The sequence below is a fragment of the Phocoena phocoena genome, chromosome X (assembly GCF_963924675.1).
Source record: "Phocoena phocoena chromosome X, mPhoPho1.1, whole genome shotgun sequence".
NCBI lineage: Eukaryota > Metazoa > Chordata > Mammalia > Artiodactyla > Phocoenidae > Phocoena > Phocoena phocoena.
Genome location: NC_089240.1, coordinates 115,053,583 through 115,068,423, shown reverse-complemented (window position 1 = coordinate 115,068,423; position 14,841 = coordinate 115,053,583). Strand labels below are relative to the sequence as shown.

At 40.4% G+C, this 14,841-nt stretch overlaps 1 protein-coding gene and 1 non-coding gene across 3 annotated transcripts; both read left to right on the top strand.

Annotated features, from left to right (window-relative positions):
• The first annotated feature begins 1,425 nt into the window (after nt 1-1,425).
• On the top strand, nt 1,426-7,120 carry RBMX (RNA binding motif protein X-linked). Of its 2 annotated transcripts, none has more exons than XM_065901237.1 (9): nt 1,426-1,606; nt 2,834-2,962; nt 3,162-3,268; nt 3,742-3,913; nt 4,532-4,684; nt 4,941-5,055; nt 5,157-5,282; nt 5,387-5,469; nt 6,096-6,594. In XM_065901237.1, the coding sequence occupies exons 2-9, from the start codon at nt 2,854-2,856 to the stop codon at nt 6,404-6,406; spliced, it is 1,176 nt and encodes a 391-aa protein (XP_065757309.1). In that variant the 5' UTR covers nt 1,426-1,606; nt 2,834-2,853; the 3' UTR covers nt 6,407-6,594. The 2 variants fall into 2 exon arrangements, with proteins under 2 accessions (XP_065757309.1, XP_065757308.1); XM_065901236.1 differs by having other exon boundaries at nt 1,474-1,602; nt 6,096-7,120.
• On the top strand, nt 3,015-3,086 carry LOC136143149 (small nucleolar RNA SNORD61). Its single transcript, XR_010657849.1, has one exon. It is a non-coding gene; the product is annotated as a small nucleolar RNA SNORD61 (small nucleolar RNA).
• Nucleotides 7,121-14,841: the final 7,721 nt, after the last annotated feature.

Here is a 14,841-nt window from a genome sequence, read left to right as displayed (position 1 = left end):
GGCGGACTCTCAACCACTGCGCCACCAGGGAAGGCCCCTGCAATCTTTTAATGGGTTCGAATGTTCTGCCTACCTTGGCTCCCTCATTTTATGCCCCTTAAATTCCGGTCGCCCTGGATCCTTTTCTGTCTCTTGATACATGCAACCTCTTTCCCTCCACTTTGCGCTTGTTTCTCTGAAAAGCTTCAGATCTCCCACTCCCACCCCAGCTTTCCCGAGGCGGATTTCTTTTCTTCCTTCAGAGCTGATCTCCAAAGCCACCTCTTCAGATAGACTTTCCCTGAGGGCTAAATCGAATTTGGTGTCCCAAATATTGTCCATCAAAGCCCTGAGTTTACTTCTTCCCTGGCACTAATCACAAGATGCAATTGTTTTATTTGTTAATTGTATTTAAATGTTCTCTTTAGTTTGTAAAGAAATTAGAAAATAAAAAATTTTTGTAATCCCCTCCACGAGTAGGATCGGCAGATCAAAAACACAGTTACGGGCTTCCCTGGGGGCGCAGTGGTTGAGAGTCCGCCTGCCGATGCAGGGGACACGGGTTTGTGCCCCGGTCCGGGAAGATCCCACATGCCGCGGAGCGGCTGGGCCCGTGAGCCAGGGCCGCTGAGCTTCTGCTCCGCAACGGGAGAGGCCACAACAGTGAGAGGCCCGCGTACCGGAAACAAAAAAACAACACAGTTACATTTGAATTTCAGATAAACAGTGAATAAGCTTACTTTATATGATATTGAGATGTACTTATATTGAAAAAAAGTATTTGTTATCTGGAATTCAAACTTGACTGGGCATCCTGTATTTCATTTGCTAAATCTGGCAGCCTTACCAATGAGGCGCGTTGCCCTTGTCTCGCTTTGCTGGGTTGTACCCTCACGGCCAAGCCCAGAGCCTGCCCGCCATTTAGTAGGTGCTCAGTAATTGTTCTATGTAAACGGATAATCTGTCTCTTTAATACAGTTCTTTTCCCCCTCCTCACACTTATTTATCAGAATTTTCCCCATTCACTAAAAATTCTTGTTAAAGATATTTGGGGAAAATGTATTTTTAATACAATAATTCTAAGCTCCTTTGTTTTTCATTTCTGCAAAACTGGCATAATTCTATCCTCATCAACGTTGTTTTGAGAATTAATGGGTGTAAAGTTTAGCACCATGCCTGGCCCACCAGAACACGCAAAAAATTTCAGTTCTTTTTTACATGAAGCCCGTTGAACCATTTTAGCGGAAAGCAAAAACGCGGGTTTGGGGAGCACCGGTGGGGGTTGGGAAAACGGTTAGAAATCGGGGCCAGCTGGAGAGCTGAGGGCCCAGGAAAAGGGGAGGAGCGAAGAGTGAATAACAGCGGAGGCAGCTAATGGGGAAGCTGGGAACCGCTCCCCACCCGTTCGCATTTTAAATTCTAAGCTCCGCCTCCATCCGGGTCCTTGAGCCTCGTTCCCGGGCAGTATAAAGTTTGCTGTCTCCTTTGTTCGCCCTCGTTGCGCAGTAGTGTGAGTGGCTTCTCACTTCCTTCCTCGGGATCGACCACCCTCCCGCGTGCTGAGCTGCTAGGAAGCCGCGATCGGCGAGCTCGTAGGAGCTTGAAACAGTTGCCACCCCTTCGGTACGTGAGTCGTCTCCTTTACAGTCTGTTTTTCGTTCACTCTTGCCACGTTAGAACTTGGGATTACCTCCTTGGAGATGGGGGTGGCGGGCGCCATTTTAAGAACCCAGAGGTGCCGACCTATTTAGGAAACCTGGGAGCGTCGAAGGAGAGCAGACGCTGGGGTGCCACTTCGTAGTGTACCTCTGCAGAAAGTTTGGCTGTCGCCTCTGGGGGCGGGAGGTGGCGGAGGTCGGGGCCTGAGCGGGACGAGGAGGGACCGCGCCTCCGTGGTCGCTACCTGCATTGGGATGGCGCTGGCGCTCCGGGCGGGCACTTGCACTTTTGCGCGGGGTCCTTGTTCATTGGCAGCCTTGGAGCGGAAGCCATTTGAGTTTTCTCAGCCTCCGCTGGTGGGAAAAGTTACTCCCCTGACCGGCGGCGGTTGTTCTGGGCTGAATCCAAGTGTCGCCATTTTGTGTTTTCCACGCGGTTTTTAATGACGGGTTTTAATTGGGTTCCGCTGCAGTCATGGAGTGCTTGGTGTTACAGTGCGCGCTTCCACGTTCCGTTACTTTGTATCCGATGATATTGACACTTTTTAAAAAAGTCAACCTAGCGAGCGGGGCAGGGGCTGGTGAGGAAGGGGAGTCATAACTTGATTAAAACTTCAAATTGGTCCTTAGATTTACTAGGGAATCCCAATGAAAGGCAAAGTTGTTGGGAGAGGGCTTGGTCTTACGGACCTACGTTTGGCCTGTGACCTTGACTGAGTCAGTTTTAAAAAATCATTAGGGTAATTGGGATGTGATCATTGAATTTTTAAAAAGCAACAAATCTAGTGTTAACGCTAAAATTCACTTTTTGAAATGTTGTAGTTACTTGATTAAGACTGCCAAAGAGGATTAAGGATAAAGGCATTAGTTAAGTAGGCTTTTGTTTTTTGGCCGTGCCGCGCAACTTGTGGGATTTTAGTTCCCTGACGAGGGATCGAACCTGGGCCCTCGGCAGTGAGAGCGTAGAGTCCTAACCACTGGACGTCAGGAAATTCCCTTAAGTTGGCTTTTTTAACCATTTTAATGTAAACAGTTATCACTGAACTAATTAAATTGGTTCCCTGGTAAGGCTTAGAAAAAATTGCTTTCTGTGTATTATGCTATTAAGGAATGATTTTAGTAAACAAGAAAAATGAGCCCCGGTACACATGTTGGGTAAACTTTTCCAGGGAGGGTTAACACTTTTTTTCCAACAGACTTTCACCAGAGGGAAAAAATGGTTGAAGCAGATCGCCCAGGAAAGCTCTTCATCGGTGGCCTCAATACAGAAACAAATGAGAAAGCTCTTGAAGCAGTATTTGGCAAATATGGACGAATAGTGGAAGGTGAGTTATCTGAAAGTATATGCAGGGTTATTGTAATTTTAAAAAAAGGTAAGCTGTGATGAATTTGATTGCATTGATCATATGAAATGATAATGTGCTTTGTCCTCTAAGAAGTTCTGAGCTTTCTTTTTACAGATTTACTTTTGTTTTTCCGTTTGAAATAGAGTAACACTCCTTTTCCCCCTGAAAACTACTTTAGTTCTCTTGATGAAAGATCGTGAAACCAACAAATCTAGAGGATTTGCTTTTGTCACCTTTGAAAGCCCAGCAGATGCTAAGGATGCAGCGAGAGACATGAATGGAAAGGTGAGACTGTCTGCACGATACCATGTTTCCTAGTACGTAAAATAGCACAATGTTTTCAAGTCTGGTCTAGGGCAGCTCTTGAATTTTACTGAGTGTATACTTTTCCAGGACCCTCTTATCCTAGCCCTTTGTAATTTTAGAACGAAATTTTGTAAAGTGTATTCTTGACAAGAATCTTTCCGTTTTAGAATATTCGGTATTATACTTCGTCTGGGATCCTTGGCTTTTGTTTTTGGTTATTTGTCTTAATAAGTTGGTCATTGTCTGGCATTGTTTTTAAACTTTACCGACCTAGCAGTACAGTGGATCCACCTTAGGTTTTAGTTCAAATAAGCAGTTATCTTAAAAGACTAGGCATTTAAGTGCTAAACAGAAAGGTACAGCATTTTGAAGGACATACTAGTGTCACAGTGCATAGTGGATCTGTAAGTTCTTTTTTTTAATTTCCATAATTAACCACTGATATTATTTAGTCCTTAGATGGAAAAGCCATCAAGGTAGAACAAGCCACTAAACCATCATTTGAAAGTGGTAGACGTGGACCACCTCCACCTCCAAGAAGCAGAGGCCCTCCAAGAGGCCTTCGAGGCGGAAGAGGAGGAAGTGGAGGAACCAGGGGACCTCCCTCACGTGGAGGGCACATGGGTAATGACTTAGGTTTACTTTAGGCTTGGTGTATAAGTTAGGAACTGTAAACACACCAGTGTGTGCTTTGGTTAATAAGTATTTTAAAGGCCCTAGCTTTTGAAATTGAGAACACTTGTTCATCTACCAAAGCGATTGACTTAAGGAAAACATAGAAGCTATCCTAAGTTAAATTACAGTGTCTTGAAATAATTAACAATTAGCTATTCCTTATCCAGGTGAATTCATTCTGTAGGAAAAAACACTTGCAGAAAAATTTTGATAGGTATTAGGTGTTGGTCATATGAAAATGAAACAATGTATATATTTTTTTGAAGTAACTTGAAAAGAACCCTCAGGAGAACCCTTCATGTCTACTTTGCTAATCTATGCAGACTTAAATAGATGAGTACCGTATAGAGAACTATATACACTTTGTATAGTTCCTTGTATGTAGTTTTCTGTGTATACTCTATATACACTGTACAGTTCTCATGCTCAGTCACGTATGAGTGAGAACTCAAGATTCCCCAACTAAACAGAAATGGTCATATTCTTGATTAAGCAAAGAAAACTATAGATTTTTCTTAGTACTTACATTAACATGATTTTCCTTTTTTTGTTGTTGTTCTAATGTAGACGACGGTGGTTATTCCATGAATTTTAACATGAGTTCTTCCAGGGGACCACTTCCAGTAAAAAGAGGACCACCGCCACGAAGTGGGGGTCCTCCTCCTAAAAGATCTGCCCCTTCAGGACCAGTTCGCAGCAGCAGTGGAATGGGAGGAAGAGGTAAATGGTCCATTTATGACAGTCTATCCTATCACCATAACACAAGGAAGGATTGAGGCGAATCCTAAAAATGATGCTTAAAACTGTACCTAGATTATTGAAAAGATTGGTGTACATAAGAAATTTTAAAGAGGATTTCCTCATTTACATCCATATTGTCATATTTGGTTGAATCACTGCTTTTCATTGCCTGAATGTAAATTCACGTTTTGACTTTTCACTGGGTATGTTTTTAAAATGGACATTTTTCCTTAAGCTCCTGTATCACGTGGAAGAGATAGTTATGGAGGTCCACCTCGAAGGGAACCCCTGCCCTCTCGTAGAGATGTTTATTTGTCCCCAAGAGATGATGGATATTCTACTAAAGACAGGTAACAGAAAAGCATAGTAGGTTTTGTCTCTAATATTAATACTTCAGGTTGAAGGGGAGAGCTCATCAAAAATATGAACCAAGTTACTTTTGTTTCTTTAGCTATTCAAGCAGAGATTACCCAAGTTCTCGTGATACAAGAGATTATGCACCACCACCAAGAGATTATACTTACCGTGATTATGGTCATTCCAGTTCACGTGATGACTATCCATCAAGAGGCTATAGGTAAGTGACTTTGCTGTTGCTGTCATGGCTTGATGTAAAAGAAATTTTTTTGCTGTAAAAATTGATGTTCTGGGGCTTGTAATACATTTTTTTCTTTAATTTAGTGATAGAGATGGCTATGGTCGTGATCGTGACTATTCAGATCATCCAAGTGGAGGTTCCTACAGAGATTCATATGAGAGTTATGGTAAGATTTTGGTTGAGGGTCTTTGAATATCACCAGCCTGAGTTTTTAGGTTCATGAGCCAGTTTATTAGGCTGTTGTGGTGCTTGCTTTTAAAGGGATGTTTGCTTGCTTTTAAGGGGGTAACTTAATCAGCTGGGCTTTTCCTAGTCTTGTGAGGGGCTTTTGTTTTTTCTAAGTTTTTTTTTGAGGCTGTTGGCTTGCTTTGGAGGGGATTTTGCTTGCTTAAATTGGCAGCCTTATGTGTTTTCCCCCAACAGTGAAAATACAATTAAAAATTTTATTAACAAGATCAAATGTTTACCATTGCAATATGAAGGAAAGTCTACAGTTCAAAATTGCAACTTATCACTGGAAAGTGGCTGAGTGTCTACTATAAAATAACAAGCTGTCTGGAATATCCTCTTGAAATACACCGTCTTCAGTCTTTTCAAACAAACATTAAAACCCATCCATTTCCGTATCTCAGCAGATGAGCAAATCCCTGTTAATGGCCAGCAATGGCAGAGTTTAAAACCTCCCAGTTGAGAAAGTAAACGTTTAATACAAGAATTCTGTAAATTCAGATTTAAATGTTGTATATATACAATTTATAGTGTTGCCATATTACCTGACCATTGACCCTGCAGGTAACTCACGTAGTGCTCCACCTACACGAGGGCCCCCGCCATCTTATGGTGGAAGCAGTCGCTATGATGATTACAGCAGCTCACGTGACGGATATGGTGGAAGTCGAGACAGTTACTCAAGCAGCCGAAGTGATCTCTACTCAAGTGGTCGTGATCGGGTTGGCAGACAAGAAAGAGGGCTTCCCCCTTCTATGGAAAGGGGGTACCCTCCTCCACGAGATTCCTACAGCAGTTCAAGCCGCGGAGCACCAAGAGGTGGTGGCCGTGGAGGAAGCCGATCTGATAGAGGGGGAGGCAGAAGCAGATATTAAAAACAAACAAAACTTTGGACCAAAATCCCTGTTCAAAGAAACAAACAAAAGTGGAACCTATTCTATCATAACTACCCAAGGACTACTAAAAGGAAAGATTGTGTTACCTTTTTTAAATTTCCTGTTAAGTTCCCCTTCCATAATTTTTATGTTCTTGTGAGGAAAAAGAGTAAAACATGTTTAATCTTTGATTTTATGAAATTGCTTTCAACGAGCAAATGTTAAGTGTGTTAAGACTTGACATGTGTACTAGTATTGTAATTTTCCAAGTAAAAGTGTGCCTAAAGGCCACTTTCTATGAATTTTTCCCCAGTAAATGATGAGGCAAGCAATTCTAAGATCTTTCACAAAATATCTATTCATCTAAAATGGAGAGATGACTCCTCCTGCCTATACAAACAAGCTAGCTATTAGAGGGTGGTTCGGGGTATGCTACTCTTAGGATTTCAGAGTGTCTTCAAACTGAAATCTCAATGTTCTCAGTATGAAAAACCTGAGATCAGATGCTTATATTGTAAGGAAAATGCTATTCGCCCAGTAAACCCAAAAAAGCAAATGGATAGTGCTGGCCATATTTTGCTTTTCTGACATTTCCTTGGGAATCTACAAGAACCTCCCCTTTCCCCCTCCCCAATAAGACCATTTAAGTGTGTGTTAAGCAACTACAGAATACTAAATAAAAAGTTTGGCCAAAACCAACCATGAAGCTGCAAACGATGCTTGCTCTTACTGTTTCAAATTTTTGCAACTCTGTAGTGTCTCACTTTTAAGGAACAGCTTGATTGCAAAGGAGAAAATAGATAAGCAATGAAGTTATCTCCAACTTCTCAAAGGCTTATGACTTCTAAAAAGTGAATCTATCAGCATTCCACATCAGATTTAAAGCATCAAATGCCTGTGAAACAGCAAAGATGGTAAGCAAAGCAAACTAGTTTTTCCGTCTAAGTCGAAATTGAACACTTACCTTCCTCATAGTACAGTGAAACATACTGTACCTCATGGCAATGGAAATGCTTTCTAGATTAAAAAAAAACTTTTGGAAAACAAAGTGTTCGATAGCATATTAGAAGTCCTCCAAATTCAACACTTGGATTTTTTTTAAAAGCATGTATGACACTTAAAGGCCTTAATACAGCTGTTGTTTACCAATAGCGATCTGGGGCTTGGGAGGGGGTATTTTTTTAAATCTATTTTTGATGAAGACCTTTAAACATGCTTCATGTTTTAACATTTTTCAAATTATTCTTTTAGTCAATGTAGGAAATGGCTTAAGTTTGGGGTCCCCCTCTCTTTACCCCTGTAAGCCATTGCAAACCTGACATTTAGTTGGATGCCTGACTTGTTTTTAGTTCTGTGAAACTACACTGTATGGAGAAAATCTATTGCAAGTGGTCTTTAAAAAGCAAAACCTGAGGCAGCATGACCCAGGTCCAGCCATGAAGTTGAAAAAGATGCTCTTGAATATAGTAAACTTGAAGACCTCCAACTAAAAATCCTTACACTGCACTTATTCCTTCAAATAAGTTTTGTCCGTTCAACTTATGGATTTAACATGGCAGTGCACCATTGGAACAGAATGGGGATCCATAAGCCATGCAACTTAACCATTTAAGCCATTCCAGTCCATCCCAAGCCAGTGAAGCTTCCACCACTTAAGAGAAATAGTAGAACACGAAATACGTTAAGCTGCAAGTCTGAACTTGCCTTTTCTTTCTGGAAAAGGGGGCAGTTATAGGCAAGTTTTGAAGAATTTCCTTAAGAGGGATAACTAGTTACCTATTTAATTTTTACAGGTTGAGAATTTTGGTCATGGTCATGATGGTCATGGAGTGCTGATTGATTCACAATAGATAAAGCTGGCAGCAAGAGAAATGCAATGCTAAGGTAAGTTCTGAAAGCAGTGACAGCTTGCCATGTTGCGTATGTTGATATTGGCAAGTTACTTGTAATGGGATAATGTAATGCTTGGATTACAAGGATAAAAAGTGCTCTAATGTGTAACACCTGGCACATTATTCGTTCAAATGTGGGGTGACGTTATCTTAAACAGGCATATTTCCATGAGTGGCTCAGTCATGGAATGCTTTTAGTAGCTCTATTGAATGCATACAGCTTGCTAATACTGTTTTCAGAAGCAGTTGTTGGCTGGAGCCTTACAGTCAGTGTTTTGTCGTGTAAGCAGACTTAACTTGTATGAGGTTCAAATTTTATCCTGTGCGTTTTTTAAATGACACCCTTTTCATCAGTTCCTGGTTGTTTGATTGGCCACAGTACAGACTGGCTGAAGGGCGAACAGATGCAGCTGCCACCGAGTCCCTAGTTTGAGTAACGATTTTATTAGTAAAATGATGACATAGTTATTGTCTTCATTACTAAAGTGATGCTTACAGGAATTATAGGTTTTTATGGTTGCTGTTTTGAGCTTGTAATTTAAAGCAAATGTTATACGTGTTGCCAGTTAAAGCAACAAAGTAATGTATTTAAGGAATAGGTAAGGGGGGCCAGTAATTTCCAGTATAAAGCAGTAAATACTTTGTGATGTGATAACATGCTTTTCATTTTACAGAGTTGTTGAAGCAGAAGAATGCTGATTGTCCTTAAGGCACAACAGTTGCATAAGCAGTACTCATCAGAATTGGTTTGGTGCAGACAAGATTTTTGCCTTCCAGGGTTCCTGTGGATCTAAGGAAGGCATCCACGTTGGTTAGCACTTGTAACTAGGGAGTGGCAGTTACTTAAAATAAGTAATTGACCAGATGGAGAAAGGGGAGCAATTAAAGAAATTGGTAAGTGGAGGTAGTCAGGAAGTTTTCATGGTTCTTTATGTAGATTTTACAGCTTTGACTTTCGTTTCCTTTAGCCAAAGTCATAGAGACAACTGCAATTTAGAACTTCCTAATTACCACTGATTGTCAGAAAGTCGGATTAGAAAAATGAAAGGCATAAGAGGTGACTTTATCCAGTAAAGTGTCTGATTTTCAGCAGGTAAAATATTTCTTTGTGTTAGTTTATCCAGGAGTGAGATTTAGTCTTAAACTAAAGGGAAGACTAACATCTGGAAACTAAAGTAACTGGAAACATAAAATGCTCAAAAGCACACTTCTTAAAAACTGGAAACAAAATTGGGCCATTTGGCTTTTGCTATTTTTTTTAAGTTATTTTGTAAGCCTACTTTACCCCTCACCCCACTTCATATCTTAGAAACAAATCAAGATACAGTACAGCTTTGTCATTTATTGCATTGGAGACTAGAGCCAATAGTGTAAAAGCTAATGTTCTCAAAGGAAACAGATTTGAGTTGTTGGATTGGGAGAAACCAACTCACCTTCTGAATTTTTACCTAGTAAATATCAGTACTATCATGTTTAACATTTGCAATCATGGAAAATAATCAAGAAATGTAACCCTCATTTTGATGGGCTCTTCTAATCACAGACCATCCAGGGTATTGACCAAATTTAAAAAACCACTGCACTTACATAGCTGTCTTCCTCAGTCATTCTGTAATCTAAATACTTGGGTTTATGCTTCCGTGGACCTTTTGGCTCTTGAGATTTTATTTAGGTTATCTTGAAGATAAGTGTAGAACATAGAGATTAATCATAGTAAACATGAATACTAAATTGAAGAACGCTTAATGACCAGACAGCTGTTTGGCAAATAGTTTGTTGACCCAGCAGATTTAATTCTGCTCCTGTTGGAAAAAGAATCTGTCTTGATTCTTCTGGCTTTATACTGGTTGTAAAAGAAACAGAATAACATGTTTTTCTTGTTTAACTGGTAGTTGAATATAGAACTTAGGTATAATGGTTTTTCTCTTTTTGGAATGTTTTGTATTTGAACCTTAATAAAACTTAACATGCATTTTTCTTGTGGCCCTGGGTTCTTTTTTATAATAAGGGATTCATTTGGCTTTTAAATAATGATCTCCACATGTTCCCCTCCCCCAAACCCTAGTTCTCAGGCACTGTTAGCCCTTGCAGTTAGTTGCCAGGGAACATAGTCACTGAGGGTATCCTATGGCTAGGCTTCCATCATTAGGAGAGGGAGTTTCAGGTAGGTATGAAGGTAATTCGGATGATTTCATTTAATCCTTACCCTGAAATTGGAGCAATAACACCAAAGAACTAGAAGCTGAAGTACAAAAGATGTACTGTAGTGCTTCTGATATCTCCTGCTGGCTCCTGGGAAGAAGGCAGGTTGGTTAATTTGATTTGGCAGAGTCCCCCTTCAGACCAAGTCTTTAATGGGGATGCCATTAAACCAGCACATCATTAGCGTACTTCTTTATTGGTAAGTTTCTTTACTGTTCTGTGTACATCTGACTCATGTTCATTTGTACTTGATAAAACTAACTTAGTGACAATTGTCCTTTATTTAAGGGAGAACAGTCGATGGGTCGGGAGTGCAGTGGCTCACAAGCAGCAGAGCACTGTTCCCAGGGCATTTGGGGCAAGAGTTTTACAGAGTAGGCATCATTGGCTGTGGGGTCCTGTTTTCTAGGGGAGGGTGAGCTAGCTAAAGTTGGAGGATTGTGATGGGTGTATGTTAAAGGTCACCTTGATGGGGTGTTTTCCTTAAGTGTGTGCTGACTTAGGTTTACCTTCGTGAGGTGGGCCAGACCACTGCTGCAGCCTTCATTTTGTGGGTCCTGATACATGTATGAACTTTTATAAGCATGTAAAACAGGGTGTTGTGATTGGGCTATATGGCCAGTTGAAGGAACTCATCACATGGAAAAGCAGTGTTAGCTGAGCATTAGGGTTGCAGAAAAAGCCTTAGTACTATCGTTCTGTAAATAACCTCAGCTCTATACCAGTTCCAGAAAACCTTAAAATCCATCACATCAATTTTTGTTCAGTTGCACATGTCAATAACCTGAAAACAGGCATTCACGACAATAACAAGCTCAATGTTCATAAATTCTGAAATTTCAACCAGAAGCGTACCATGAGATTTGGTAAAAGCTTACATACTATCAAAGTGGAGAAGGTTGCTGTCACCCCAGCAAGTTACCTTGTGGCCCTTCCTCGACGATTCTTGGCCTCTATCCCCTAAAGACGAACTGCCTGTTCTTGAATATAAATGCAGTAAAAATATGGGTCCTATAAGGCTTTCATTAAGCAAAGTGCTTTTGAGATCAGCCATGTTGTGTACGCATATGAGTATGAGCAAAGTACGGTTTACCTATTGCTGGAAACCTGGGCTTTTTCAGCTCTTGGCTATTACAGATAAAGTCTCTGTGAATGAATGTTCTCATGCAAGTCTGTACATGATTAGAGATGAAAACAGGTATGAAATTGCTGGGTTGTAAGATAGAAAGTTTTTTAAGAAATTGCCAAGACGATTTTCCCAAAGTTCTATTAGCACTAACAATGTGAGTTCTGGTTACTCGACCCCATCGATGTCTGGTGTTTTAAAATTTAGCCATTCTACTGGGTACATTGTATCACTGTGGTTTAAATTTGTATATCCAACGAATAATGAGTAGCACTTAAATTTTTTGAATTGAAATATTTACAGTGAAATGCATAGATGTCAAGTGTTCAGTTTGATTCGTCTTGAAAAATACTTAGTTTTATACGGTAACCTGCACGTCAGGACAGAACATTGCCCTCCAGGAAGTTCCCACCCCCTAGAGAAACAACGTTGACCTGGTTTCTATTGGTGTAGGATATTTTTGCATATTTTAATACTTTGTATAAGTTAAATCCTACAGCAATGTATCTTCTGTGTTTAGCTTTCAGCATGTTTGAGACTTATCCATATAGTTGTACTGGTAGTTTGTTCCTTTTTGTTGCAGGGTAGAATTCCAGTGTAGTTTATCCATTTTATTGATGGACATCTGAGCTGTTTGCAGTTTTGGGCTATGAGGAATAATGTTGCTCTGAATATTCTTATGTAGGTCTTAGACATATTTTCATTTCTCCTGGAGAAATGCCTTGCAGTGGAATTGATGGGGTAATAGGGTAGGTGATATATGCTTAATTTTAAGAAACTGTCAAATATTTTACTCAAAGTGACTGCCATCTTATGCTCTCATAGCAATTTATGAAAGTCCTGGTTGCTTTCCAACATTTGCTGCTGTTGATCTGGTCCATTTCAGCCATGTTAGTGGATGGGTGGGGTGGTATCATGTGATTTTCATTTGCGTTTTCCTGATGACTAATGATGCTGAGCACTTTTTTAAAAACTTTATTTTGGGATGATTTTTACATTTACAGAAAAGTTGCATAGATAACAGAGTTCATGTATATCCTTCATCCAGTTTGCCCTAACTTTATTATCTTACGTAAGCATGGTGTATTTGTCAAAACTAAGATTAGCATTGGTACCAATGAACTAAACTAGACTTTATTGAAGTTTCACAAATCTTCTAGTGTCTTCTTTCTGTTCCAGGATCTAATCTAATAGCTCACATTCTATTTCATATTCGGTAGTTTCTCATGTTCTTATAGCCAATTTTATACGTTCTTTGAAAAACTGTACAAGTCTTTTGTCCATTTCAACAGTTCCTTTAAATATAAAATTCTCAGTATATTCTGGATGCAAGGTCTTTGTCATGAGTTATGAATATTTTCTCCTAGTCTGTCTTGCCTTTTTTTTCTTATTTTTCTTGATGAGCAAATTAAATCCAATCAAACATGGTTATTGCTTCCTGGGATAGGTCAGTTGAATTCGAGGTCATGAAGATTTTTTTTCCTTTTTTCTACAAAGTCTGGTAGTTTTAAATTGTTAGGTCTATGATTCATTTTGAATTGATTTTTTTTTATGGTGAGGTAGGGGTTTAAGTTTACTTCTTAATATATGGACTTAAATTTATTCTAGCATCTTTTGTTGCTAAGACTACTCTTGCATTGAATTACCTCAGTATCTCTGTAGGAACCATATATACCTAGGTCCATTACTGTACTTAAAATTAATGTGTATCCTTTTTTATATAAATCTGTTTATTTATTTTTGGCTGCGTTGGGTCTTCCTTGCTGCGCACGGGCTTTCTCTAGTTGCGGTGAGCAGGGGCTACTCTTCATTGCAGCGCGCAGGCTTCTCACTGCGGTGGCTTCTCTTGTTGTGGAGCATGGGCTCTACGCATGCAGGCTTCAGGAGTTGCGGCACACGGGCTCAGTACTTGCGGCTCTCAGGCTCTAGAGCGCAGGCTCAGTTGTGGCACACGGGCTTAGTTGATCCGCGGCATGTGGGATCTTCCTGGACCAGGGCTTGAACCTGTGTCCCCTGTGCTGGCAGGCGTATTCTTAACCACTGCGCCACCAGGGAAGTCCCCTCTGGCCTCTCTTGTCCGTGGTGCTTGCCCCTCTTTCATTTTAGGCCACTAGCCCCTGATCTCCAGCACCATCCCAGACTTGCTCTCTCCAGTGTCTGGGTATTCCTCAGTTTTATCTGGACTATCTATCTGTGTTAGAATTCCAACTCCAGCATTACCAGCTGTGTGACCTTAGGCAAGTTACTTAATCTCTTTGTACTTGTTTTCTTATCTGTAAAATAGGGTTAATAATATAGCATTGGCTGGGAAGATTAAATGAGTGCCTGGTACATGCTGCATAAGTAGGAGACTTCATCATTATCTATCAGTTTTCCTTATGTGTGTCATCTTCAGGGCTGGAATTGGAGGGAGCCAGCACCTTATGTTAGATCAGCATCTTGGCAAGGACTGAAAGTCTCTACTACAAGCCAATGTTCCTTCTTTCTCTCCTGAATCATCTCAATTTTTGTTAATTGTGGTTAGTCCACACAAGACCCTTCTCATTTTATTTTCACTTTTTTATTCCCACTCCCTGCCCACCAGTGGCAACCATTATAATGCATTTAATATGTATCCTTTTTGTTTGTATGTGTTCTTATTGAATGTATATCAATGTTTTATATGCATGTGTTTAAAATTAAATGGTATGGTATTGTATATCTGTTTCTTACAACTTCTCATCACCATGTTTTGAAGATTTGAAGATGTTGCAAATACGTATCTAGTCCGTTGCTTCTAACTAGTATAGCATTTGAAGGTGTGCATCCCCAGTTTTGCCTATCCACTCTCCCAGTTTGGTGTGTAAGCTATTCTTCCTGGGTTGTAGTGTGTATCTGGCCGCCTGGAGCACCCTGAGGTTTGACCCTAGTTACGGGTTTAATGGCAGTTGCAAGTGGTTGTGGTGGATCTTAAGGAGAATACCATTCCCTTTCCAGGAATCTGTCCCAGGTGAAGTTGTTACAGGACTTTTAAGCAGAGAGAGACTTACTTCTACAGATACTGCAGGACCACACTTAGATGAACTCAGAAAAATCCACCCAACACCAGAGTCTGATGGTCATCATTACTGGTATAAGGGTTGGGTGCAGCAGCTACTTGAGCTTCCAGAGCACTGCTTCAGTTGGCACTTGATTCATTGTGATTGTCCCTGCAGGCCACGGATTACTAGCATCCT

Excerpts from the sequence above, each read along its gene's own strand:
- RBMX (XM_065901236.1), top strand. The coding sequence starts at position 2,854 with ATGGTTGAAGCAGATCGCCCAGGAAAGCTCTTCATCGGTGGCCTCAAT. Across the intron at positions 2,963-3,161 it reads ATATGGACGAATAGTGGAAG|TTCTCTTGATGAAAGATCGT; the intron begins GTGAGTTATCTG and ends AAACTACTTTAG. Across the intron at positions 5,056-5,156 it reads GGATATTCTACTAAAGACAG|CTATTCAAGCAGAGATTACC; the intron begins GTAACAGAAAAG and ends TTGTTTCTTTAG.